The 27,895-nt window shown below is 50.3% G+C and overlaps 1 protein-coding gene and 1 long non-coding RNA gene across 3 annotated transcripts; one reads left to right on the top strand and one right to left on the bottom strand.

Moving 5' to 3' along the window:
* Adgrg3 (adhesion G protein-coupled receptor G3) lies at positions 1-27,895 on the top strand. Of its 2 annotated transcripts, XM_052727896.1 has the most exons (12): positions 1-52; positions 4,926-5,073; positions 15,083-15,218; positions 18,465-18,614; positions 19,313-19,447; positions 19,910-19,949; positions 20,074-20,165; positions 20,299-20,411; positions 22,635-22,915; positions 23,070-23,163; positions 23,479-23,753; positions 27,573-27,895. In XM_052727896.1, the coding sequence occupies exons 1-12, from the start codon at positions 1-3 to the stop codon at positions 27,683-27,685; spliced, it is 1,629 nt and encodes a 542-aa protein (XP_052583856.1). In that variant the 3' UTR covers positions 27,686-27,895. The 2 variants fall into 2 exon arrangements, with proteins under 2 accessions (XP_052583856.1, XP_052583857.1); XM_052727897.1 differs by lacking the exons at positions 1-52; positions 4,926-5,073; positions 15,083-15,218 and having other exon boundaries at positions 18,383-18,614; positions 19,910-19,952; positions 20,068-20,165.
* LOC128103474 (uncharacterized) lies at positions 13,070-17,086 on the bottom strand. The gene is made up of 2 exons (XR_008215694.1): positions 15,108-17,086; positions 13,070-14,106 (listed from the first exon to the last, which is right to left on the bottom strand). It is a non-coding gene; the product is annotated as an uncharacterized LOC128103474 (long non-coding RNA).

The raw sequence follows: 27,895 nt of genomic DNA, 5'->3' as shown, positions 1-27,895 counted from the left end.
ATGGCACCAGCCAGGAGCCTGGGCCTCCTGTTCTTTCTGCTGCTGGGTTCAGGTGAGCACACGCGGGGTTTCTCTAACCTTCCTGCCAAGCCTGCGAGATCCTATGCTGCAAAGGGGCCCTGGGAAGCATAGGGAAAGACCCAGGGATTCAGACAGGCTTGGAAAGTGAGAGATCAGAGTGACCGCCTCATCTTCTCTTTTGGCCTGTGCTGTTGGGTCATCCCCGTCCTCACAAATCCCATCATGCTGGGTCTCAGGTTCCCTTTGTCACTCCACGTGTGCTATAGGAGGAGAGGAAGATAAGTATCCATCCATCCTGACTTGGCTAGAACCTGGTTTTAGGACATGGCAGGCCGAACAAGCTATTCAGTTGGCCTCTGGGTTCCAGGCAGAGGTGTTGGGGCCTCTGGAGGCTGAGCCTGGAAGGGTGGGTGCTCCATAGCCCATCCATCACAGGCTCCTCATCTCTGTCAGCACTGTTGAGTGTCATCAGTGAGAGGAGACAGGAGCCAGACCACTCCTGTCATACACATTTCGGCTTCGGACACCAATATGGGGTTCTTGGTCCTGCCTCTACCCCAGGACAGCCAGCTACCATCCTCACCTCCGTGGATGGCCCCGTGTCCTTCTCGGCTGCTGAGTGGTGGCTCTGTGGAGTGGTGGGGTGCTCCCGTCTCAGTGCCCTGCCTCTCCTTGTCTGCTCCAACTTCGACAAGGATCCTCGGTGCCCACCTCTCTGCATGTCTGTCACTGTGGACATGTGACTGGCCACATGGATCAGCATCTCTTGGTTCAAAAAAATCTCCTCTTTAGATGGAGTCAGTAAAGGACAGAGTCAGTTCCTGGCTCAAAACTGGACAGGTATAGTGATGCATACTTGCCCTTGGAAGGTAGAGGCAGAAGGATCCGTTGTTTGAGTTCTGCCTCAGCCACATAGTGTGTTTGAAGCCAGCCTGGGCTATTGGAGACTCTGGGTAGAAAGCGACAGTGTTGTCCTTCTCGTCCCCAGAGGACATTGTGGGGCAGAGCAGTCTGTCAGGCAACCCTGGGCTGGCCAACAAGGCTTCTCCAAGCGGTGATGTGAATCCAGCGGTGGCAGGGATGCTTGGGACTGGGTGATGTCAATCCTCTGAGTGACACAGGAGTTGGCAGATTTGTATCAGACATTTGATTCTGTCCCTTGTGGTCACTGGTGCATCAGACGCCACTTGTCCATTTACCCATTGACTCTTTGCTCACACACTCAAGAAGCATGCGCGGTGCCCAAAGGGGGCACAAAAGTGGTGGCTGCTTGCCTGAGGGAGGCTCTTGGCTCCCTGAGCCTGAAGGGAGAGGAATGGGCTGTGGCTGCAGAAGGGAGAGGCTGGTGGGGAGTGCAGGAGGGGCCGAAGGGACAAAGGTCGGGGCATAGGGGGCACATGGGCCACCTCTGGCCTCTGACCTTCAGCTTGCCCCCACCTGCTGTACCCACAGCTGTTGAACTCCCAGCTAGACTTCCCAAGTCCTCAGGACACAACATGAGACACACGTTTAAGTCTTCTCCCCTGAGTGTGGACGTACGCACCTGCTGTTCCAGCCCTCCCAAGGAGGGACTTGAGTTCGAGGCCAGCCTATACAACAGGGATGAAGCTGGGAAACCACAAGGGCTCGTCTCTGTACTTCTGTGTTGGACACTAAGCTTCCGTTGGATGCCTACAGTGGAAATTAATGAGGCAATTCCATGCAGTTCATCTGGTAGTCAAAAGAGGTTTATTTTGGGTAAACTTACAGCAAGCAAAGGGGTCCATTAAGGGATCCAGGAGAGGTGAGGCGCAGTCCAACTCAATTCTCTGGAGAACTCTGACTTGGTCTGTGGTCCAGCATCCAGCATCCAGGATCACGAGGTAGCCAAGAGAGTGAGCATATACACATCTCAGGTCTTAAGGGGTCTCCGTCTCCGCCACGTCCTGGGCAGGGGCAGGTACCTAGCAATTACCTGCTGCCTACCTGGTGCTTCAGGGGTGAAGCACAGACAACCACCCCTACAGATGCCCTGTGGGAATCACAGCAGGGTGGAGGAAAGCTGTGTTCTCACCCACCCTGAGGCCACCGCCTCCTTTCCTAACCCTGACTATCTTCCCTCATTGGGTCCTTCCTCCTCCTCATTGGATCCTTCCTCCTCCTCTTTGGGTCCTTCCTCCTCCTCTTTGGGTCCTTCCTCCTCCTCTTTGGGTCCTTCCTCTTCCTCTCCACCCCTTCTTTCCACCCCTCCTCCAATTTTGTGTGAACACAAATGTTAACTAGCTCTGTATCTAAGCCCGGCACCCAGCCTCAGTGCATCTTAGATAGCTTGACTTCCTAGCTGAAAGTCGAAGCGAATTTAAACAACATTGTCACTTACAGACCTGACTTTTATAACACATACTCCAGTGAGTTTTACGCTGTTTACTCTCTGTTCTGCCATTCCTTTATCATGAGTTTTATTTTCTGTCCTAATATTTGAAAATGAACCAGCTTCCTTTGAATTTAAAGTAGTAATGTCATATATATATAATCAAACACCAGCAAAGGATATTTAAAAGGCAAGTTCCCAGCCCTCCTCTCCTCCAGGACTCCACATCTTAGCTCTGTCATAGCTCCTGGTGGACCAATCTAAAAGAAACAGACTGCAGTGACCCTTCTCACAGCCAAGAGTGCAAAGGATCCAACCAACAGTTCCCAGAGAGAGACATGGAAATGAACAGCAAATACACAGAATGATGTCATTCTGATTTGATCTTTTGCGCTGGCAGAGACTGGAAGGTCTAGTGAAATACAGGTATTGGAAGCATGTGTGTGAATGGTGACTCTCGCCACCTTCAGTGGGAGTGCGTACAACGTGTTTTCTGAAGGGAAATTTGACAAAGCCTAGCAATAGCGGTTTCTGTATTTATTTTTGGAGACAGGGTTTCCCACATGCTGACTTGCATACCTAGTGAGCCCCATCCCTGCCCACACTCACTGCCTTGGATGCTAGGATTGCTCCACTGCACATAGCAGGCAGACACTCTCCTGAGCCACACTCCAACTCCACACCCCTGATAAAAATCTGATGCACAGATTCCTGTGATATGAGCATTTTCTGAAGTCTTAGCAGAAGCTGACAAAGATACAGACAATGGAAGGTAGACACACACACATACACACACACACACACACACACAACACAGGCAGCTGGAGGGAGGGAGGGAGGGAGGGAGGGAACATCTGCCAATAGTGAAAAGAACAAGGGAGAAAGCGCCGAGGACGCGGTGCTACACTGCTACATGATATCTCTGATATAAATTCCCGCACACCAGTGCTTGAGTGGACATGGCAAATGTCTGCAAGTCTGAACAAACCCCAAACTGGCTGAGGACCTGGAGGAAGAGGGACTTCCTCTTCCTGTTTTATGCCCTTGTGTGTGATTTAATTTTTTTCTTATTATTGGGGGTGCTTGCCCGTGGGGTGTGTGTAGAGGTTAAAGGACAGCACTGGGGAGTCAGCTTTCCTCTTCCATCAAACGAGCTCATGTCCTCACGCTTGCCCAGAGAGCGCTTGCACTGCAGAGCTGTTCGCCATCACTGATGAGCCACTTGTCAGCTCTGTTTTGGGTGTTGGAACTCTGCTGCCTTTGTTTAAGGGCAGATAAAAATGCAAACTCCCACATACATCCCACACAAGTAGAAATGGAGATAAACAAACTGACTTTGGGGACTAAAGAGACAGCTCAGTAAGAGAGTGCTTGCTACTCAAGTGTGAGGACCCACGTTCGGATCCCCAGCACCCATATGAAGGTCAGGTATGGCAGCACACATCTGTAACCGCAGTGCTGTGGAGAGCAGAGGCAGGTGGGTCTTGGGGGCTCTCTGGCCAGACAGTCTAGCTGAAACAAGCTCCAGGTTCAGTTGAGAGATTCTGCCTAAAATATATAAGATGAAGAGCAGTAGAGGAAGCCATCAACATTGTGGACAAGTATATCCTGTACAGGCACACACACACACACACACACACACACACACACACACACACACACGCACACCAATTTTACAATTTAAAAGTCACACCGTAGCCAGATGTGGTGGTGCATGCCTTTAATCCCAGTACTCGGGAAGCAGAGGGGCAGGCAGATCTTTGTGAGTTTGAGGCCAGCCTGGTCTATATAGTGAGTTCCAGGACAGCCAGAGCTATGTAGACAGACTGATTCTGTCTCAAAAAAAAAAAAAAAAAAAAAAAGCCCCATCATCGTCCAGCATACATAAGACGGACAATGTGCCCAGGTATATCATCTGTTTTCATCCCCTAAAACAGAAAGCATGAGAAGACCAAGCCTTAGAGAGACTGAGTAATTTTCCTGAGGACAAACAGCTAGGCTGTGACAGGAAGCCTCTGTGCGCCACAGCTCAGGGCTCTGCAGGAGAAGTCACGGAAGCCAGTCTCTGTCTAGTCTCGGAGCAGCGTCCACCAGCTGACCAATGGAGTCACTCTGTGTGCCCACCCCCCACCCCCGCCCCTCAGCCTGCTGCAGCCTCTACCCGCTCCAGGAAAAGCTGGGAGGCTAAGATCAAGCCAGAACACTGTGCGTTCGAGCTGGCCACAGCAGCCGGGCCTGGGAGGGGGGAACTAGGCAGGCTCTGTGGAGGAGGCGGTTCGAGAGCGACTGATGGAGAAAGCCTTGTATTGCACACTATCATGCACCATGCAAGGCCTTTGTCTAGAGACTCGCATGCCATGCTTTCCCCCAAGTCACCCCCAGCAGCCCTGTGAGGTAGGGGCGACTCTTTCCCTTGGGAACTCGGGGACTGGGGAGGGTGGAGCTTGCTGGAGGTCAGCCAACCAGATGACAGGGATGACAGATGCAGCGACCACGTCTCCTAGTCCCCTGGCCCTCGGCTACCTGCCTTGTCTCCCTCTGCTTCCTCCGTTAGATGAGAAGCCCACTGAAGAACCAAGGAAGCCCTGCCAACTCAAGGAGGACCGCCAGTATGGCAACTTCGATTTGAATGACATCGCTGCATGCTTCACCATGTGCAAGGGGTCGGCGGACAGCCCCTGTGATGTGGGGAACCTGCAGAGGTGAGGAGAGAGGAGTCTGGGAGGAATGGGAGGAGTGGTCTGCTGGGAGACCATAAGGCCGTCGGTCCCCAGGGCCCTAGAACAAGCTGCGCCTTCTCCACCCCTTCATGTTCTCCCTGGCCTGGCCCCACCCTGGCAATCAGAGTCCCTACTGAGTATGGCAGCGGTTCTCAACCTGGGGGCCATGAACCCTTTGGGGGTTGGATGACCCTTTCACATGAGTGGTCTAAGACCATCGGAAAACACAGATATTTACATTACAATTCACAACAGCATCAAAATTACAGTTATGAAGTCGCAATAAAAATAATGGTTGGAGGGGGGGGTCACCATGGGTCACCACAACATGAGGAACTGTATTCAAGGGTGGCAGCTTTGGGAAGGTTGCGAACCACCGGACTAGGGGCTGCAGAGACGAATCATCCTATCTCTGCCTTGGGAGCAGTGGAGGGACAAAGGGACGCACACAGTGATAACTCCAGAGTGTGGCCAAGGAGCCTGCTTAGCACAGAAGAGGAAGTCTGCCCAGACCTTCTCCAGGAGGCAGCCTGGGAAAGGGCTTTGAGGAGCCCGGAAGAGTTTTCCAGTGGACCCATAGGGTGTGTGATATGGCTGCTTAACTTCATGGTACAGGGGAGGCCTACAATGTTTGAATCGTGAGGGCACAAAGAAGTGCAGGGGACAGAGGGGACCGTGTCAAGGTGGGACAGGCAGAGGACAGAACTGGAAACACAAGCGGCAAGTCAGGTGTGACAGACCGTGTTAACGAGACCGTTATGGAAAACAGGGACGTGGCATGTCTGAAGTTAAGAAGGGTTTGGTCAACTTTGCACTCTAGGCTGATTGCTTGGACTTCAGGGCGGGATCCAGGGGTGGTGACATGGGTGGAGGTGAGACGTGATAGGATGTAATTCTTCAGGCACCGTGGAGCTGCTCAGCGAAGATGGCCCAGGCAGGCCCGAGGTTGGCTTCATGAGACAAAGAGGCTGGTTAGAGGGGGCAGGGCAAGGGGAGAGAAAGCCTTCAGGGGCTGTCTCTGCTGTGGTCACTGCCATGGTAGCGGCCTCTCCACTCTGCTCTGGCTCTAGGCAAAAGGACCCAAAACTCACCACCAGAATGCCACAAAAGGGCCCAGCTTACAGCCAGGACTCAGGAAATGGTTGTTGAAGGGACGAATGAAAACCTTTGCCCAAGGCTGGCTATTAAGACCGTGTTCCGTTGACATTCCTTCTTTAGTGGCCTGAAAATGCTCCCAGACCCGCTGGCTATACTCTGGCAGCTTATTAGACACCGTGAGGCCCAGGGTTCCTCTGTTGCCACTCTGTGGCTGGATAAACACCTTAGAGAGAGCAAGTGCCTTGAGGACTGAGGTGTGGTCTGTTCCTACACCATCCCTTGAGTGTACACTTTTATCTTCATAACACTGTCTTCAGCTGCTTTTCTTATCTCTGTAACAAGATCCCTAGCAGGAGCAACCTACAGGAGAAGGCTGGTTCACAGGAAAGGGTGCTGTCCATCCATGGTGGGGAGGACATGGTGGATGGAGAGGCTCCGTCCACGGCAGTGGAGGCTTACAGCATAACTTACTCATACACGCCTTGTCTGGGAGGGAAGCAGAGGCCAATGGGAAGCAGGCCTCGCTTGTATTCTTCAAGGTCTATCCCCTGTGTTCCAGATCTGCCATCTAGACCCAACCTCCCAAACAGCACCACCAGAGAAGGTCAAAGTGTTCAAACACAGGAGCCTGTGGGGACATTGGACATCCAGACCCTAAAAAAAAAAAAAATGCTCTGAAGTAGGTCCTGTTATCAACCCATTACTCAGATGAGAGAACTGAGATTCCAGGCAGTCAAATGACTTGCCTATGATTACACAGTAGGTCAGAGGCGGGAGTTGGGTATAGAAGGCTTAGAGGAGGCACTTGATGTGACAGATCTGGTGAGAAAAGAGCAGACTGCCCTGCTCCTCAGCTTCCTGCGTGGCTGGTGGAGTCAGCGAGTGCCTTTTCAGCAGACAGTGTTGAGAGAGAGAGAGAGAGAGAGAGAGAGAGAGAGAGAGAGAGAGAGAGAGAGAACTGTGTTGCCCTGAATTGAATCTTGGGAGGAAAAGCTTGCTGTTTATTCAGGGCCATCAAGTCTCAGGTTTGTTTCTCTTTCCTCACACACCTCCCCTGAGATCCCCGGACGCCCTGCTGTGGCTGCAGAGCCCCTGTGCCTGTCTGAGGCAGGGCCTCCTCTCAGGCCTGCCACAGTCAGTGCTGAGCCTCTTTCGTCCCCTGGATGTGTCTGTCCTGCTGACGGAATGGCTTCCTTCCCTTAGTGTGCTCTTTCAGTTCATTCCTGCTGTGGCCAGTAAGGTGTGTTCTGTGACCCGCAGTGACTTCTACTCATCAGAAACTCAAACTCTCAGTAGAAAGATCTTAGGAAGAACAGATGTCCCGGGAGAAGAGAGGCCACAGGCGCTGAACCTCGCTCGTGTTCACGGTTTTCTACAGGATGTCACCTCGAGGTCGTCACTGTTATAGGCTGTTGACAGGGTTCCACCACCATCTTTGCGTGACTTGGCTTCTCCATGCATTCTTAGGAGAATAAACAACTCTTCCTGATTCAGAAACAGAAGTCCAAAGCCATGCTTCTTAAAAAATAGATATGTTGCCGGGTGGTAGTGGCGCACGCCTTTAATCCCAGTACTCAGAAGGCAGAGGCAGGCGGATCTCTGTGAGCTCGTCCGAGGCATTATATAATAATAATAATAATAAAGCAGAAGTCCAAAGCCGTGCTTCTTAAACATAGATACATCAAACATAGATACATTTACATTATATAAAGTAAAATAATAACTATTATTATTTTAATGCACAAATGTTGGAGCTAGGGAGAATGGTTTAGCAGTTAAGAGCACTTGCTGCTCTTGCGGGTGACTCAGGTTCAACTCCCTGCACCAGGCGGCTCACAACCACCTGTAACTCCTGCTGTAGGGGATCCAACACCCTCTTTTGGCCTCTTCTGGCACCTGTCTCGAATGTGGTGCAGTTTACATATGACTGTATACATACATCCTTCAACTCCCACCCTCAGAAAGCTGAAAAATATTTCTAGTCTCACAGAAGGCCTCTCAGGCCCCTCCCCACTAGCACAAAGGATGTTAGTAATGGTGGTGTGGTGGTTAATTTTTCTTATCATTTATTTTTATGTATTTTTAGATTTATTTATTTTATTTCATGTGTGTGAGTGTTTTGCCTGCATGTGTGTATGTGCACCATGGGCTTACAGAGCCTGTGGCCATCAGAAGAGGGCATCAGATCCCTTGGAACTGGAGTTATGAATGGTTGTGGACCACCAGGTATGGGGGTCTTCTCTGAGAGAAATGGATGCTTTTAACCACTGAGCCATCTCTTCGGCCCTTGATGGTGACTCTTGATTGTCAACTTGTGTTGAGCCACCAGGAGATGACAGACCGTACCTCTGATTGTGTCTGAGTCCATTTTCAGAGATAAGATTGTAAGGGCTCTGAGTCAGCCAATGGTTCAAAATATTTACGAATTCAAACTTGGAATGAACTGCTGGGGGCAGGAGAGTGGAGCTGGGAAGGTGCGGCCGAGTTGGCGCATCCTTCAAAAGAGTACCTCTTGGCCCTGTCTGTTTCCTGTTATGCTCTGCTTCCCAGCCGCAATGAGGTGAGCAGCCCCTTCCATACATCACATGGCTTTCTGCCTCACTGTAACAGAGGAACCATAAAGACACTCACCCGGGGGCCGTGAGCCAAAATAAACATTTCCTCCGTTAAACCGTGTCTCTCAGGCAACACACCGATAACAACAGTGCTGCTGTGGTCACCCTTCTATGGCCCAGGGCTTTTTAAACTTTATCTGTTCTCAAGTGACACATCATTTCCCTGTTATCAGCATGCCTGTGCCATTGTGAGTTCTCTCTCTCTCTCTCTCTCTCTCTCTCTCTCTCTCTCTCTCCTTCCCTCCACCACACCTTCACACTTTCTTAATAGAGTCTCTAGCCTAGGATGGCCTCACACTCACCATGTAACTAAAGACGACCTCGCCCTTCTGAGAATCTTGCCTCTATCTCTAAAGTATGGGGATTTCAGGCATGTGCCACCACACCTGGTTTATGCAGGGCTGGCTTCTGGCATGCTACATTTTATTTGTTTTTAAATTTGGGTGTATTATTTTCTTTTTCAGGGGTGGGTGGGGGGAGAGTCAGGGTCTCATATAGCCCAGTCTTCAAATTGGCTAAGGATGAACTGGAACTCGGGATCCCGCCACCTCCACCTCCCAAGTACTGGAGTCACAGGCATGCACCACCTCAGTTTGGTATCCTGATGTGGATGCCACGGGTACCACCACACACTCTGCTCAGCACTCGAGTTCAGTATTAGAATATTTACAAGGTGTGTGAGGCCATCGCTGCAGTTACTCCCTTCTGCTGGTCTGCAACCTGCTGCTGCTCCTGCCCCACCAGTCAGGTCCGCCAGCCTCCTCCTCCTCCTTAGGATTGCCTCCGGGCATCGTGTATAAAGGGAGCTCTTCTGAGTGGACCTTCCTTCCTTCCTTTAGCACGGTGAGCCTCATCCATATTTTATGGTACTTATTTTAGTCTGATTACCCCATGCAAACATATCACATTATGTTGTCCATTTGCCAATTGATGGGCATTTGAATTGGTGCCAGTTCTTGATTGATCTGAATATTGTTCCCATGAACATTTTAATTCAAGTCCTGAGGCCATATGTTGCCATGTGGTGGGGGATCCATGCCTGGGGAACAGGATTGCTGGAATATATCCTGAATATATCTTGAACTCCATAAAAGACTGCCAAACCGTTTCCCAAAGTGGCTGTGCCATTTGCTTCCTGTCAGCAGTGCAGAAGGCCCTCATGTGGTTCTGGCCACTCTAGTGTAGAGGAGCATCTCCCGAGGTTCCCACTGGCATTTCACCGTGAACAATGAACCTCAACATCTTTGCATGTGCTCATTGGCCATTTAGAGATTTTCTTCGGTAAAATGGCTATTTAACCTCTCTCTCCTCCCTTCCTCCTCCCTCCATTCCTCCTTCTGGTTTCATTGTCAGAAGTTCCAGAAGGTCACTCTCTGACAAAGGGTGGTCACCGCAACATATTGTATCTGCACGGTCTGGTCTATATAGGGTGTGGGGGTGGGGGATCCATCAAATAGCTTGTTTCTATCTGTCCTCTTGTGGAGAGGTCATCAGAAGCAGCTTAGTAAGAGGCAGATGTCTGGAGTTAGCCCATTAGAAAGACTGGATGAGGGAGTGTGGTGTGGAGACTGCTTCTGAATGGGAGCGTTCCACTACGTTCAAGATGATTGGAAGCTCTGGTGGTGGTGCACATCTGTAATCCTAGCCTCGGGAGGTGGAGGAAGGGGGCTGGGAGCTCGAGGCCAGTCTGGGCCTGTCTCACAGAAGAGAGGAGGGGCCGGCACCAAAGGATCATAATGACAATTCACTGTACCCGAGAACCACATTGGGGAATCTTCCTTAGGACAGGGAATTGGGTTATTTTGCAAAGGTGAGAAAGGTCTTTAAGTACACAAGGTAGAGACATATATAAACATATATTCAGTTCACTGTTTACCACTTTATGTGGCAACAAAAATCTCAATACTGGTACAATTTCCTATTTTATTTGGTACCAACAAAAGCCAACACTTCTCTGACTATTAAAGGCAAATTAAAGCAGAATAATATGTGTTGCTCAATGGATTTACCCCCTCATCCCTGTTTTTGATAAAATGGTTTTCTTATACTGTCTCCATCCAATAATACTTGCATATTTTTACGTGGTTTACTTTTCTATCCTGCAATCTGTTTTCTGTTGTCTCTATAGGGTCCTTTCTCCTTGATAACTATGTCTATGAAAAAAAAACAGTGACAGGGCTGGGGTGTAGGATAGTGGTAGAGCACTTGCCTAGCGTGCCTGAGATTTCGAGTTCCATCCCCACGGCAGAGAGAGAGAGAGAGAGAGAGAGAGAGAGAGAGAGAGAGAGAGAGAGAGAGAGAGAGGAGAGAGAGAGAGAGGAAAGGAGAGGAGAGAGAGAGGAGAGAGAGGGGGAGGGAGGAGAGAAGAGAGAGGAGAGAGGAGAGAGGAGGGGGAGGGAGAGAGGGGAGAGAGAGAGAGAAAGGAGAGGGGGAGGGGAAGAGAGAGGGAAGGGAGAGAGAGGGGAAATAGAGAGGGGAGAGAGGGAGGAGAGAAGAGAGAGGAAAGAGAGAAGAGAGGGGGAGGGAGGGGAAGAGAGAGGGGAGGGAGAGAGAGAGAGGAGAGGGGGGAGAGAAGGGGGAATAGAGAGAGGGGAGAGAGAGGGGGATAGAGAGAGGGGAGGGAGAGAGGGGGATAGAGAGAGGGGAGGGAGAGAGAGGAGAAAGAGAGATGAGAGAGGGGAAGAGAGGAGAGAGAGAGAGAGAGAGAGAGAGAGAGAGAGAGAGAGAGAGAGAGAGAGAGAGAAAATTCCCTTTTGTCTCTGTGGCCTCAGTCTGGGTGTATCTCTCTCTAGCTCTCTTGTCTCCTATCACTACCTCAACCTTCACCTGTCCAGGGTTTCTTGGAAAGGTGAACAGTGAATGGGGGCTGGGGAGATGACTCAGTCAGTAAAGTGTGTTGTGCACAAGCGTGAGGACCTGAGTTCTGATCTCCGGGACTACATTTAAAAAACTGGGTGGCAGCCAGGCGGTGGTGGTGCACGCCTTTAATCCCAGCACTCGGGAAGCAGAGGCAGGCGGATCTCTGTGAGTTCGAGGCCAGCCTGGTCTACAGAGCGAGATCCAGGAAAGGCGCAAAGCTACACAGAGAAACCCTGTCTCGAAAAACCAAAAAAAAAAAAAAAAAAAAAAAAAACTGGGTGGGGGAAGTGCTGGAGAAATAGCCTAGCAGGTAAAGGCTCTTGACACACAAGCTTGACGACCTGACTTCAAATCCTAGGACCCACATAGTAGAATGAGAGAACAAATCCCTTCAAGTTGTCCTCTGATCTCCAGAAGCAAACTGTGGCATGCAGTGTCAGCCCCACAACGAAAAACAAAAAAGGTAATTTTTAAAGATTTTAAGCAAGAGGTGGGGCACACATGGCTGTGGTCGCATTCCTAGCAATTAGGGTCCCGGGCTAGGGAAAGAGACCCAAGGTCAGGGACGCTTCTGAATTTCAGCACCACGGAGAGCGACAGCAGCCTTCTTCCCCTGTAGCGTGAGTGACAACAATCTTTGTGTTGTCTCCAATACCATCTGCTTGCTCCCAGGCAGTTTTCACGTGGTTTAGTTTTCTTTCCTTCCTTCCTCCTTTCCTTCCTTCCTTCTTTCTTTTCTTTTTTCTTTCTTTCTTTTTTCCTCCTTCCTTCCTTTCTTTCTTTCTTTTTTTCCTCCTTCCTTCCTTCCTTTCTTTCTTTCTTTCTTTTTTGGTTTTTGAGACAGGGTTTCTTTGTGTAGCCCTGGCTGTCCTGGAATTTGCTCTGTAGACCAGGCTGGGCTTGAACTCAGAGATCTGCTTCCCTCTGCCTCCCAAGTGCAGGGATTAAAGGAGTGCACCACCACCACCTGACTTAGTTTTCTTTCTTACACACACACACACACACACACACACACACACACACACACACACACACATTTATTTAAGCCAGGTATCATGGCACATGCCTTTAATCCTAGCACTTGAGAGGCAGAGGCAAGTGTATCTATGAATTTAAGGCCAGCTAAGGCTACATAATGAGACCTGTCTTTAAAAAAACCCCAAAGATGTATTTATTATTGTGTTTTTATGTGAGTGGGTCACACACGTCACTCACTGCACACTTGTGGAGGTCAGAGGACAACTTTATCCAGTCAGTTCTCTCTTTCTACCTATGTGGGTTCCAGGAATTAAACTCAGATCATCAGCACGCTCAACATTCTCCTTTGTCTACTGAGGCATCTTGCTGGTCTGTGGCTCAGTTATCAAAGGCTGAATTCTTAGTATACAATTAGCACTCAATAAATGTGCCTGAAGAGATTTATTCAAATAAGATATGCAAAGCCAAAAGCATGTGAGAAGATATTCAATGTCGCTGGGTCATTAAAAAGATACAAATCAAAACTACCATGAGACACCTCTTGTACCCATGGGTACAGTTAAAAAGGACACAAAACAAGACCATTGTGTTGGCAAGACTACTGGAGCTTCCATACACTGCAGGAGCAAGTGTGAAATGGTGCAGCTGCTGTGGAAAACCACTTGGTAGCTGTTCAAGAAGCTAAATGGAGAATTACCATATGACCTAACAATTCTACTCCTGTGTACATGCCCAGAGAATTTAAAATAAGTCTTCCATGAATGCTCATATATGAATTTGTACAGCAGACCTATTCACAATACCTGAAAGGTGGGTGTTCTACTCAGCTTTCTGTCACTGTGATAAATACCATAGCCCAAAGCAACTTATGGGAAGAAAGGGTTTATTTGACTTTCATGTCCACAACACAGTCCATCATTACGAGGAGAGTCAGAGGCAGGAACTCAAGCAGGAACCTAGAGGCAGGAACTGAAGCAGAGAATCTGGAGTGATGCTCCTTGCTGCTCATTCCCCATGACTCATTCATCTTGCTTTCTAATACAACCCAGGATCATAGTGGACTGGGCACACATCATCAATCATTAATCAAGAAAATGCCCCACAGACATGCCTGTAGGACAATATGATGGATTCAATCTCTCAGCTCCTCTTCCCAGGTGACTCTAATTTGTGCCAAGTTGACAAACACTGTCCATCACAGTGGGAAATATTCAAATGCCCATCAGTGGGTGGGTGCACAGAACTGTATGTACATCAGAGGATGGATGCAAAGGTCCTTGTGCCCGTCAATGGTGATATCCAAAGATCCATGCTTGCTCATCAGTGGAGAAGTGCATCTATATGCTCATCAGTAGATGGGTGTGTTTCATTCAGAAGGACTGAAATCTCAATTCATGAATGGAAAACAATGTGCTAAGTGTAAGAAGCCAGACTCAGAAGACCACATAGTGTGTGCTTCAATGTTCTGTAAATTCAAAACAGGCAAAGTTTGGGTGGGATGTGGCTAGGTTGGTAAAATGCTTATCTAGCAAGCAAAAAAGTTAACACTGTAAAATGGGTGTGGCTAACAAAGGCTGTAATCTCTGCACTCTAGAGGAGGAGGCTGGAGGGTCAGGAGTTCAGGTTATGCATAGTGAGTTCAAGTCCAGCCTAGGCTACATGAGACCTTGTTTAAAGAAGAAGAGGGGGCAGTTTACAGAGGCATAAAGCAAATTAGGTGAGCGGTTTCCAGGGGCTGGAAGGGAAAGGGTAGCTGCTTAGTGAGCATGCGGTTCCCTTCCGTGGTGGTGGGGCTGTTCTGAGGTAAACGGTAGCGATGGTTTCAGAGCTCCGTGAGTGTGCTCAATGCCACTCAACACTACATGCTGAAATGGTTAGTGTATGGATTGTATCTGACATTTTACTATTTTAAAAGATGAGCATGGGCTGGAGAGATGCCTCAGCACTTAAGAGCGCTTGTTGCTCTTGCAAGGACCCAGGTTTGGTTCCCAGCATGCACAGCTCACAACCATCCCTAATGCCAGTGCCAAGAAATCTGATGCCCTTTTCTGAATTCCAAGGACACCAGGCATGCATATGGTGCACATACATATGCACAGACAAGACATTTTGAAAGACAAACATTAAGATGTCCAGAGGATCTTTAGCTGGACTCCTTCAGGATCAATTCCCAAGCCATTCTTCTTCCTCACATTGTGAATCCAGGGTCTCTGGTATTCTGGGTTAGCCATCTCTGGTATTCTGGGTTAGCCATCTCTGGTATTCTGGGTTAGCCATCTCTGGTATTCTGGGTTAGCCATCTCTGGTAGTCTGGGTTAGCCATCTCTGATAGTCTGGGTTAGCCGTCTCTGATATTCTGGGCTAGCCGTCACCCCAAGAGCCTGAGGAGTGGGTGGCTTGGCCTGCAAGCTCCTCCTCCTCTGATCCCTTGCCCCTTGCAGATACTGGCTGAAATATGAGTCCTACCTGTTGGAGAATTCCATGGAGACTGTGGACATGCCTTTTGTTAAGGCCTTGATTCAGAACATCAGCACAGATGTCTCAGAAGACCTGCTGTTCTCTCTGATGCCCTCCCAGGTGAAGAGCTTCCTGGTGGCTGGTGTCCATCAAAGCTTATCCTGTTGCTAGAGTTTTCCTGCCTGGCCCACAGTCAGGACAAATCTCTCTCACCCGCCAGTCCCAAGCCGCTCAAACCCGATCAAGTAAACACCGAGACTTATATTGGTTACAAACTGTATGGCCGTGGCAGGCTTCTTGTTAACTGTTCTTACAGCTTAAATTAATCCATTTCTATTAATCTATACCTTGCCACATGGCTTGTGGCTTACCGGTACTTTACATCTTCCTTGTCCTGATGGCGGCTGGCAGTGTCTCTCCCTCAGCCTTCCACTTCCCAGCTCTATTCTCCTCCTTGTCCCGCCTATACTTCCTGCCTAGCCAATGGCCAATCAGTGATTTATTTATTGACCAATCAGCAACACATTTGACATATAGACCATCCCACATCACTTCCCCTTTTCTTTTCTTAAAAAGGAAGGTTTTAACCTTTACACATCTCCAAAGTCAGCTTGGTATATTTGGGAATTTGGGCGTAGCTTCTCTTACTACTTCCTGCTGGAGGGGGGCGCTGTATCTTCTGGGGAAACAAAGAAAATTTTAGGATCATGGAGTAGTCCGTGAGGCTGTATCATCTGAGCCAGTTGCCTTGAAACGGTTCTGGATGTTGGATCATCTGGGCCATGGTGTCATCGGAGACCTTTCAGGTGGTCTTGGCTGGTCAAACCTGATGTGTCTTAATCTGGAACAAATCCATAGCCTCTTGCTTTCTGTGGAAACAAAAGAGACTCTTTTCCAAAGCAACATATCCTTACATCCAAATTTTGAAGTCAAAGTATCTTTAAAATATACATACTGGTTTAACTCAGCTTCCTTTACAATCAAATATCTCTCTGTAGTTAAGAATCCCAAAGACAACACAATCCAGACTCTCTGTGTAATAGTCATCTCTACGTGGCTTATTTTTTATATTAATTTTACTGTCTCTTTAAAGACTTTATTTTTTAAAACCATGTATTTGTTTCTATACTGTATGTATCACCTTTTTTTGTCTCTTTCAAGCCTACGTATATTTTACACACATTTTAAACTATTACATCTGAATCTGTCTTATTGTGAATCTATTGCTTTAAGCTGCAGCAACTGTGGCAGCTGGCTCCGCCCACCTCAGCTTCCCAACATGGCGGCGGCGGTACTGTAGTTTTACCACCAGCTCTGGGAGCTATTGTGGGTCTATGCTTTTATCCAAGCAGCGTGTAGCCCAGAAACCTCTTTTTTTGTTTTGTATTAGCAAAGGCTAAATCCATAATGTAGCTTAATGTGCCACTTGCAGAGGCCTCATTCCCGCCATACTGCAGGTCGAGCGCGCACGCCAGCAACCCGCCAGTAGCTCAAACCGGCAGCTGCCGCTCATTTGAGAGAGACAATTAGGAAGCTGTTTTTAGCTCCGTTTTAGAATCTTTTTATCTCAGGTTTTAGGTGGAAACTCTTGTCACCACGTTGGACGCCATTTGTTGCTAGAGTTTTCCTGCCTGGCCCACAGTCAGGACAAATCTCTCTCACCCGCCAGTCCCAAGCCGCTCAAACCCGATCAAGTAAACACCGAGACTTATATTGGTTACAAACTGTATGGCCGTGGCAGGCTTCTTGTTAACTGTTCTTACAGCTTAAATTAATCCATTTCTATTAATCTATACCTTGCCACATGGCTTGTGGCTTACCGGTACTTTACATCTTCCTTGTCCTGATGGCGGCTGGCAGTGTCTCTCCCTCAGCCTTCCACTTCCCAGCTCTATTCTCCTCCTTGTCCCGCCTATACTTCCTGCCTAGCCAATGGCCAATCAGTGATTTATTTATTGACCAATCAGCAACACATTTGACATATAGACCATCCCACATCATTATCCCTCCTAAGTCATAGTCAGCATAGCTCTGTCACTCATTAACAGGGCCAGTGAAGTAACTGAATGAGTGAGACCTGGTGGTGGATTAGCCAGGGTGCTGGGAGATCCCTGAACTGGCCCTCCTGCCACTGCCCTTGATGTCCTCAGAAAGTCCTCTTTCTCCCAGAGGCCTTGGGTGCTCATCTGGAAAATGAGTCTCTGGCTCCTCCAAGCCTCAAGTGCCCATTGACCTCTCTGCCAGAGTATAGACCTGAAGTCAGAGTAAAGGCACACTTGGCCTCGGGAGAATGAGCGGGAGGGCTCTAGATTTACACTGGCCCAGAGAACTCCACCTCTGCGCTTACCAGCCGTTTCCATCGTGGGCACATTACCTTTTCAACCCTCAGTTTTCTCACCTGTAAATGATGAGAATATTGCCCACTTTCAAGAGTATCAGAAGCCAGGCAGGATGATGTATACTCATTCTCCCAGCACTCAGGAGGCAGAGGCAGGAGGATTGCTCCTGAGCTCCAGGCCAACACAGACTATACAGATGAACTCTGTCTCAAAAACAACAAAACAAAAACATATTGGAAAAGCACACCTAAATTAATATCCAAGGAATTCTTGGTCCATTGAGGGCTCAGCAAGTCCCCAGCCTCCCTGGAGGGATGAAGTTGAGGGCAGAGACCAGGCATCTGGCTGAGTTGCTCATCACCCAAATTCCTCAGCCTTTTATGATGCTGTATTCTCTGGGTAGGGTATGCCATGGCTCAAGATATCACCCACATGTCTTTTTAACAAGATCTGGACTAGGAATGTGAAACTGGGGCTTCAGGCCCAACTCTTAGCTCCCTGTTTCCATGAGCTTGGGTCCTTCTGAAGCAGAGGTGGGTGCAGGCTGATGCCCCTGGGCAGCCAGGAAGTCAGAGACTAGACAAAGGATGCCTGGTGATTTCTGGGGAGGTTTGTTCTAACATTCTAACTATTCTCGGTGTCTATAACACTTCACTGTTGGGCAGGAAGGACTTCACACTCAAGGTAAACACGAGTCCCTTGTCTCCACACTCTTCCCCTTGCTTCTTTCCAGGACATCCCCACTGGCCCTCCCCACACTTAAAAGCAGAGCGCGGCCACACCAACACAGTCGTGCTCAGCTGGCCTCTGGGATGGGGAAACTGGGGCCCAGCCCATGAGGAACAGAGCCTGGACTGAGCCAGGTGTTCTGCTCCCCCCACCTCCAACCCCCAGAACTTAGAGTCCTCAGATGCTGCCCCTTCACCTGGCACGCTGCAGCTTCTCTCCCAACTGGGATGGTAGCAGCACCTGAGTTGGGGCTGGAATCCTCCGGGTAAGGTGAGAGCTTCTGGGTCCATGGTTACAGATCCCAAAGCAAATGATGCAGGGTGAGGAACAGCCCGCTGACAGAGTCCGACTTCCCAAGAGCCTGTTTGGAGCCCTCCTGCCTGGCAACGGGTCTGCTGTCCGGTTGGCCATAACTATTCTGAACATTAGTGAAGGGGATGTCTTCAAGGTAAGAGGCATGCTGGGAGCTCAGGAAGCTGCAGTTAAATACACAGTGGGTCAGGGTCCCTGAGATGGTTTCTAAGGCAGCCAGGTCATCCAAGAGCCATTTCTACAGTCTGGGAACTGGAGACTATTCCGATATCTGGACATCAGCACCCGTTTGTTGTGTATGAAGTCCAAGTGTGCTCATGCACGCTTGTGTGTCCTTGCACATGCATGAACACACATGCCCTTTTGTATTCCCGAGAACATATAATCAGGTGTGCTCACATATGACTGTGTCTACATGGACAAACATGCTCTCCCTTGACAACACATGCCAGATGTGTGCTCCTGAGGTATGCATCCATCTACTTAAGCTAGATATATACACCCTTGGGTCTGGATGCACTCATCCCCCTACCTGGAGGCATTCACTGCATTTACCCCATCTCCTGGCTGATCTTAGCCTCAAGCTCTTCCAGTTCAGAGATGTCAGGGCTTGGCTTTCAGTGAGGTGTTATGGAGCCTAGAGCCCAGCCCAGCCTAGCCCAGCATGTTATAGGGAGCATCAGGAAGAAGGCTGCCTATGCACCTGAGTCCCTGGATCTCTCGTCTCAGACTTTGACTCCAGATGAGGGGGTGTCCTAGAGTTCCCTAGACCCCTATCTAGGGCAGGTAAAGTCAGCCCATCCTACAGCCTAGCCTCCTGTCAATCCCTCCCAGGGCCCCAAGCTCCTCCAGGACAATGGCGGCAGCGTGTTGAACAGCCGCATGGTGGGCTTGAGTGTGGGCCAGATGCATGCCACTGGACTGCCGGAGCCGGTGGAGATCACCTTTTCCCACCAGCACCAACCACCTGTGAGTCTTCTGCCCAGGCCTGGCAGTTACTGCGGGGCACACAGTGCATGAGCTCTGAGAAGCCATGCGTGGGACCTTATGCCCTGTACCCAGAAGAAACCATCAGGGTCATGCACAGTCTGCCCTGCATGTGTGAACACGCATGCCCCCGCACCCTCCCACCTCCATGTTCATAAATGTATGAGGACCTGGAGAGTGCATCTGTGTGCATGCTTTCCACACCCGCCAGGCAACGATCCTGAAGGCGTGCGTGCACAGACAGGCAAGCCCTTTCATGCCATGTATGTTGTGTCTCCCACGTGCACAGCAACGGTCCAGGGAGCATCAGCTCCCGGGGATGCAGCCAATCTTCCCATGCAGCCTACCCTTCCTCGTAAGGCACATGCAGGCCCCTGGGAATGACCTGTCTCCTCCCTGCCTTCCTTCCTCCTTCCTCTCCTGACATGCGCTCTCTGGTTTCAGAATATGATCCTCACTTGTGTATTCTGGGATGTGGCTAGAGGTAGGTCTGGAAGACTTTTCTAGAACGAGAAACTTTCCATAGGGCTGGAGGTGCGGGGAGAGGCAGGCCCTCCCTTCCCTCTTCCCCTCCCCCTCCTCTGCCCTTACCTTTCTGTGGCCCACAGGAAACTGGGATACCCAAGGCTGCTCCACAGAGCCCGGGGATGAGAGGACCGTGTGCCGCTGCGACCACTTGACCTTCTTCGCCTTACTGCTGGTAACAGCCCACGCCATCCTGATGCCAGAGGTCCAGCCTCTGTCCTGGGAGAGGCTTCCTGGCTGACTGGGGTTTGGGAGACGTGCGAGCCTGGCCTCTCAGTGGTGTGATTCGGACTTGGGGTCATTTACAGAGGCCGATCTTGGACCTGGCCACAGCACAGACTCTCACTCACATCTCCCAAGCAGGCTGTGGAGTCTCCATGGTCTTCCTGGCCTTCACCATCGTTCTCTATGTCGCCCTCAGGTGAGTGACCCCACCCCCACTCCTGCCCTCAGGGAGGTGCAGGAAGGGGATAGAGTGTCTTTGTCCTGTGGCCTCAGCTGTCTTCTCTGGTCCTTAGTCCGCTCCGGACAAGGTGGGGCTAGAGCCTGAGGTTGAGAGTGGGAGAAACTCAACTCAGATTGGCCAACACAGGGCACGAGTGACTCATGGAACTAGGAAACTCACAGTGTGTGGCCTCCACGCAGGGCTAGAACTAGGGGCTCCCACCCAGGGTTGGTCCCTACCTTTCACAGATTTTTTTCTCTCCCTTGTCAGGATGCTAATTTCACCCTTTCCTCAAGGACTGTTCCTTAGACAGTCAAGCAAAGATGAAGCTCTAGAATCAAGGTCTTCAAAAACAAACATTTTGAAATAACTATAGACTAACTGGAAACTGCAGAAATAGCACAGACAGACTGTGGTTCCTTCCTGGAACTTCCCCAAGTATCATGTCATAGGTAACTGTAGAGTATTATCAAAGCCAGGAAGTTGTCAGTGGCCGAGCATGGCTAAGAAGTCTCAAGACTCCTTCACTTCCATTGCTTTAGACATCATCTATGTGTGCATGCATGTGTGTGTGTGCATGCATGTGTGTGTGTGTGTGCATGCATGCATGTATGTGTGTGCACGTGAGGGTGTTCATGTGTGTTTGTGTGCCCACATCCACACAGGAATGGGGATATGATTTTCAAGGCTCTGTCTAAATGAAACTACATGGCCCAGTGTTCAGAGTGTCCATAGTTGCAACAGAAGGCTGAACGTTAGCCAGACATGTGGTCCTTGTGGGCACAGGGTTCTAGGAGTCACACTCCTGGGATGCTGGGTGTTCTATGTGTGTACATGTTTAGCTCATGAATACCCAGTTGCTTTAGGGTCTGACTTTGATCACAGGCCAATGACTGATTGGACCACCGTGGTCACAAGGTAGAATACACAGGCCGGCCGAGCCATTTGGCTCCTCTTGGATTTAAATGACAAGGGACTAGCCACCACCTTCTTCAGTTCCTTGTGGCTGAGGGTGGGGAAGGGTGCCCCTTCAGGGACACGCGAGCTTCTCTGCAAGGAACAGGCACAGGACAGACACAAGGGACACAGAGCACTGGCACTTAGCTTTCCTGAGCCAGGCTCTGGTCAGTAACCCCTCATACCTGCTGACTTGAAGGCGTCTGTGGGATAAGCCCCTGCCCCAGCCTTCCCTCACTCCAGCTCCTGGAGCCCAGGTTCACTGGAACCCACCTGGAGCATCCTTTGGGCTTCCTGTCTTTCCAGTCCAGGGATTCCCATTGTTCTTCTCATGTGCCCCCGTGCCTCAGTCACCAAGCAGTCCTGGGCTCCAGCCCCTGTGAGCTGCACCCATGCCATCCCTCCCCTCCCCACCCCTCCAAGCATTGGCACAGAACACAGTCCCCAGCCCCGTTCCCATCCTCAGTGAACTGACTGCACCTTGCCAGCTAGCCATGCTGCTGGGTCCTTGAGCTGAGCTTGGAGTGCTAAAAGAAACTGTTGCCAGCTCCCAGCACTGGAGCCTAGCAGCGCAGGAAGACCTTGCCTCTTATCTCCACTCCAGGAAACTCTAGGCTCTATCTCTTGAGTGGAAGCCCTTCGGGACTTCATTTGCTAGCAATTCAGTGTGGAGAGAAGCCCCACAGAGAAGCAGGGAGCACTGGGTAGAGACTCCGGGACCCCGAGCAAGTCTCTGGTCCTCTCTGAACCCCTCTCACGGCTACATTCTGGGCCTCATCCATTTGCCCATATCCCCAGCCATTCCCCCAACTAACATACCCACAGCCCCTCTGCCCCTGTGCCGGGCCCTGAGGCCCAGCATGGGTGGACTCCCCGCGGCAAGGGGTGGCAGAGAATTTCACTGTGCTGCTGGGAAATACCTGCATGGTCAAGCCTGGGGGTCATGAGAACACAAACTCCGTCGTTGTCACAAGTTCCACGGTTTAGCCAAGGAATGTGTCCAAGGGTGAGGTTGGCAGGACCCAGAGCCCACAGAGAGCCATGAAAGAGCTCACGGATTTGAATCTGAGTGCTTTCACGCTAACCACTGGCCAAGGTGGGAACTGATGGTCGGACAGGAGCCGGCCATGAGGATGAGAGCAGCGGACTGTGGCATGGAACTGTGGCAGGGAGATAGACCGACCTGGGCACCCCATGCAAGCTGTGACTCCCTGGGGCTGCTCCCTGGCCCTTCTCCCCCAGGCTCTCTCTGCAGAGGTTCAAGTCTGAAGATGCCCCTAAGATCCACATGGCTCTGAGCAGCAGCCTGTTTCTCCTGAATCTTACCTTCTTGATCAGCGTGGGGAGCAGCTCTCAAGGCCCTCCAGCTTCCTGCTGGTTCCGAGCTGCCATCCTCCACTACTTCCTGCTGAGTGTCTTCACCTGGATGGGCCTGGAGGCCTTCCACCTCTACCTGATGGCCATCAGGGTCTTCAATACTTACTTTGGACACTATTTCCTGAAGCTGAGCCTGCTGGGCTGGGGTAGGCACAGGCTGGAGGGGTAGGAGGGAGGTTGGAGGGTTGAGAGGGAAGAGCCTAGAGAAGTCCAGAGCTTGAGGGATGGCTGGCTGCAGGAACTGGAGATGAGCTCGCCCAAGGGAACACTGGTGACGCCCACTTCCTCCCCTCGTCCCAGGCCTTCCTGCCCTTGTGGTTATTGGAGTTGGGAGTAGCAACAGTTACGGTGTTTACACTATTCGAGACCAGGAGAACCGCACCTCGCTGGAGCTGTGAGTGGGGCTGTGGGGAGCAGAGGGTATGGAGGTCTTTGGTTTCACGAGAGGGAGAGAAGGAGGGAAGGAGGCCTCAGGAGGAGAACAGCGATGTTAAGGGTAGTCAGATGCAGTTGGCCTGTGGCACAGGGGGTAAATGGAAGTCTGGAGTCAGAAAGTAAAGTGAGGAAGGAGGCCCAGGAAAGCCAGGGGGCAGTGAGGTGGGGTGGTGTGGCAATCTTCTTGGGCACTGAGGACCAGCCAGGGAAGCTTCCTGTGGCTCAGTGGTCAGGGGTTTCCTCCCCAGCCCCTGTGGCTATCCCTCTCCTCCAGGTGCTGGTTCCAGAAAGAGCCCGCCCTTTATGCTACTGTCCACGCCTACTTCCTTGTCAGCTTCCTCTTTGGAGGTATGGTGCTGGCTCTGGTGGCCTGGAAGATCTTCACTCTGCCCAGTGCCACAGCGGGCAAAGAACAGGGGCAGACCTGGAAGTCGGTCTTCACTGTTCTGGGCCTCTCAAGCCTGGTGGGCATGACCTGGGGGCTGGCTGTTCTCACCCCCCTGGGCTTGTCCACCATCTACATCTTCGCCCTCTTCAACTCGCTGCAAGGTGAGGCTCCAGAGAGGGCCACAGGTTGTCTCATCAGCTCCAGGGGGGCCTGGGGGTCAGGGAGGGCACTTTTCAGGACACAGGGTTCCACAGAAGCTAGTTCAAGTCAAAGGTACTAACTTTAGATATCTGAGACTCTTGTGGAATCCAGGCCAGCAAGGGTGGCTGGTGTCACAGGGACCAGGATCAGGAAAAGCCACATAAATCAAAGCAGATATCCCCACTGTCATTTATTAAGCGGCGCAGTGTTATTCATCAAATAGCGTTAAGTGACATTATTTACCATTTGAGAAAAGCCACAAGGTACAACAAAACCCACTATAAGAGTTTATTAAGGGAAGGGAACAGAAGGGGTGTACTTAGGCCTATGGAATGACTGTGCAGGAAGAGGGGAGAGGATTAAGTGGAACCCGCTTTTATAGGTAACACACACACACACACACACACACACACACACACACACACACACACGTGCGTACGGGCTTATGTAGCTATGCCACAGATGTGCATAGATTATGTGATCACATTGTGCATGGATTACGTAGGACCTAAGGCCCTGGGATGGCAAAGCACCTTGCCTGGCTGCTGGACAGCACATGTGCGGTCATGCAGCTCGGGGAGTGGCTAGGAATTCTAACACCCACCTTCTGATCTGGAGCTGAGTGTTGTCTCCTGTTCAGCCTTTGGCAACTCGGTCTCTCTCTGCTTTCCAAAATGGCTGCCTAACATGGTTGCTTCAAGCCTCTGCACTCTGAGTCCGATGGCCATCTCTGGTTCTAACCAGTTCTAACCAGGAAGGCAGGGTCATGTGATTTGATGTGACATGACATAGAATCCTAAAGAAGATTTTAATGTGTTAAATGTATTTTTTTAATTGCTGCAAAAGTATCCAACCAAAGCAACTTAACACAGGCCTTATCTTGGCTCATATTTCAAGAGTGCCGTCCACTGTCAAGGCATGACGCATCTGGTCACATCATACCTGCATCAGGAGATGGAGAGACAGACAGGTGCTGGCACTCAGCTCTCTCTTTTTAATTTTTAAAATGATGTTGATTTATTTGTGTTTGTATGCATGCACGTGGAGGTCAGAGGACAGCCCGTGGAAGTCGGTTCTCTTCCACCATGTGGGCCCCAGACGTTGAGCTCACTTTGTTGGGTTTTCTGGCAACTGCCTTCACCCACTGACCTCTGTCACTAGACCTCCAGGTTCTTGGAATGGTGCCCCTACTTTTAGGGTGGGTCTTCTGGATTAACCTGACCTAGGAACTCCCTCACAGACATGCCTGGAAGCTTGTCTCATAGACGATTATAGATCCTGTCAAGGTGACAATCAATGTTAACCATTGCCCTCCATCCCACCAGACATCCAGTGCTTCTGATTCTCTTTCATCCCCAAGTCGGAACTTGTCCCTTCCTCACCCCAGTTTTCATGATGACTACGAGCATGTGTGGGACCCAGGAGGCCTTCAATACACTGGTATATTACCAGAGTCCTAAGCCAGAGGCCTGGCTTCCTTCCACACAGAGCCACTTGGCCCAGTCCACCAGCTGAAACAGAAAAGGGGTTCACTGAGAATAGCTATCCAGGAGGAGCAGAAGAAAAGCGTCTTCTGCCCTGACTCCAGGGTGATGCCCGTCTTGGCATTACAGAGGGCGGGAACAAAAGACAGGGCAGCCAGGTCTCATTAATCATTTCTTAGGACAGTTATATGGGGGACTGTCTGCAATAAGAAAGAGGCTCCCGCCTTGGGGGAGCTCCAACTTTTGTCAAAACATATTCAGGTGTTAGACCCGCTGTTCCAGGAATCCAAGGTGACCACAGGCCAGGAAGACTCAGAAAAAGGACAGGTCAGAAAGGCAAGGTGGGGTGTGTTAGGTCTTCATATGTCAAGCAGTGACTGTAGATGGCCAGCATGCTGCCGTGCTCCGTGGAAGGACCCTGCAAAAGCTGCTGGTTAATAATCTACTGCTCACACCAGCCTTGACGGGAACTCACCGCTTTAGACAAACACTCCTTAAATGTTCAGCATGTCTGTGTACACAGCTGAAGCCAGTCTGACCCTGTTTAAGGCGGCGAAGGGGAGACACACCACATTTTTACCCTGCTGTTAGCTACATGTGGGCATCTGCCGGCCCACGTGAAGATCCGTGCCTTTAGCTAAGCAGCCTCTAATCCTCACAGGCACCGTATGGACTGGGGTAGAAATCAAACACCACAGACGCTCTCACATGAGGCCCTAGCTTTAGGGTTTATACATGTAAGCATGTAGGGTCTGGGCAGAGGTCATTAACTAAAAAGGGACCATAGAAAGGAAAAAGAGGTTTGAAGGAAGAGGGTGGGGAGAAAGGAACGGAATACACAGTCCCGTGAAAGTGGGTAGGGACTGCTGGGATAGAAGGGTACAAGCTGGGGGACAGAGGTGGAGAGGGCGATCAATCAAGACAGATTATGCATGAGAATGCCACAGTTAGTGCCTGCGGGGGGTGGGGGGGTGGCTCAGTGGTTAAGAGCACTGCCTTCTCTTCCAGAGAACCCAGGTTCGGTTCTCAGTGCTCACATGGCAGCTCACATCTGTTACTCCAGGTCCAGGGGATCCAGTGCCCTCCTCTGGCACTAGGCACACGTGCAAGTGCACTTACATGCAGGCAAAAACACCTCGTACACAAAAAGTAAAAACAAAAAAATGTTACAGTAAAATCTACTTCTTTGCATGTTAACTAAAAATGAATAAATAATGGGCTGGAGAGATGGCTCAGTGGCTAAGAGCCCTCCTAGAGAACCCAGGTTCAGTTCCCAATACCCACACGGGAAGTAACAACCATCTGGAATTTCAGTTCCAGTGAATCCAACACCCTCTTCTGGCTTCTGCAGATATCTGGTTCAAATACATACATGCAGGCAAAACACTCATACATACAAAAAAAATCTTAAAAAATAATATACATACATACACAGACAGACAGACAGACACACACACACACACACACACACACACACACACACGTTAGGGCCATCTGAGATAGTCCCCAGATAAATAATCATTAGTTCACATTTGGAAAATCCCAGAGGTTTGGAATTGGGGAGAGAGGCATCTTGAACTTAGAGATGACATCATTATTCTTTTTTGTTTGTGACAGGGTTTCTCTGTGTAATGGCTCTGGCTGATCTGGAACTCGATTTGTAGCCCAGGCTGGCCTCACATTTACAGAGATGCCCCTGCTTCTGTCTCCTGAGTGCTGGGATTAAAGGCGTGTGCCGCCACCGCCCGGCTGACATCACTGCTCTTGCATGGGCTACATTAATATTGAGGCCTGCATGTTTCACTCGGATGAGTCTAAGTTATTCGGTATTCCCATCTTCCTCCATGCATAGCAGAGCCTTTGGTACCTTTTAACTTCCCGATATCGTTACTGTTGTATAGTGTTTTCATTATCAATTCCCCTTAAACACACCAAGTTGGTCCTTCCCAGGCAATCCTGTGCTTACCCTAGTTTTCTACACTCACCATCTCATCTAGCTGGAACGCATCCTGTAGTAGTCCTTCACAGAGAGGTGGTAGGGGAGCCCAGTGTGTAGTGGCATTGGTTTTACCTGTCTGAAAACACCTCTCTTTTGCTCTCCCTTTTCTGCGGTAGGTGTGTGTGTGCCATTTATTTCAAGGCCAACGTTTGTGGCCTCTAAGGGTTTTACTTGGCTGTCTTCCAGGGCTAGGTCTCGTTTTTACCTAGTTCTTGCATTAAGTGCTTGAATTCTTGGAGTGGAGCCCTTCTGTGTCAGCCTGTTCCAGGCTCATTGACACCCTCTTCTCACCTCAGGAGTCTTCATCTTCGGCTGGTTCACCATCCTCTACTTCCCAAGGCAGAGCACCACAGCCTCCTCCTCCGGCACTGCCCGCATGGACCAGGCCCACTCCGCGTCACAGGAGTAGGGGGCTGCAGTTTGCTCTCACCTCCAGCTGGGCTGAGCGACCTCGGACAGCTCCCTACTTCCTTGGTCTCCATTGCCTTCTCTGCACAGCGTGTCTGAGGAGGGAGAGGATGGGGACCAGGCTGGACCATGTGGCTTCAAAGCTCCCATACAGAGGGCTGGATAGACTGATGGCTTGAAGAGGACACTGGGTCAGTTCCCAGCACCCACA

This window comes from Peromyscus californicus, unplaced genomic scaffold (genome assembly GCF_007827085.1).
Source record: "Peromyscus californicus insignis strain IS unplaced genomic scaffold, ASM782708v3 Scaffold_8__1_contigs__length_139910024, whole genome shotgun sequence".
Taxonomy (NCBI): Eukaryota; Metazoa; Chordata; class Mammalia; order Rodentia; family Cricetidae; genus Peromyscus; species Peromyscus californicus.
Note: the sequence above shows the minus strand (reverse complement) of the source record. Positions and strands in the feature narration are given on the sequence as shown.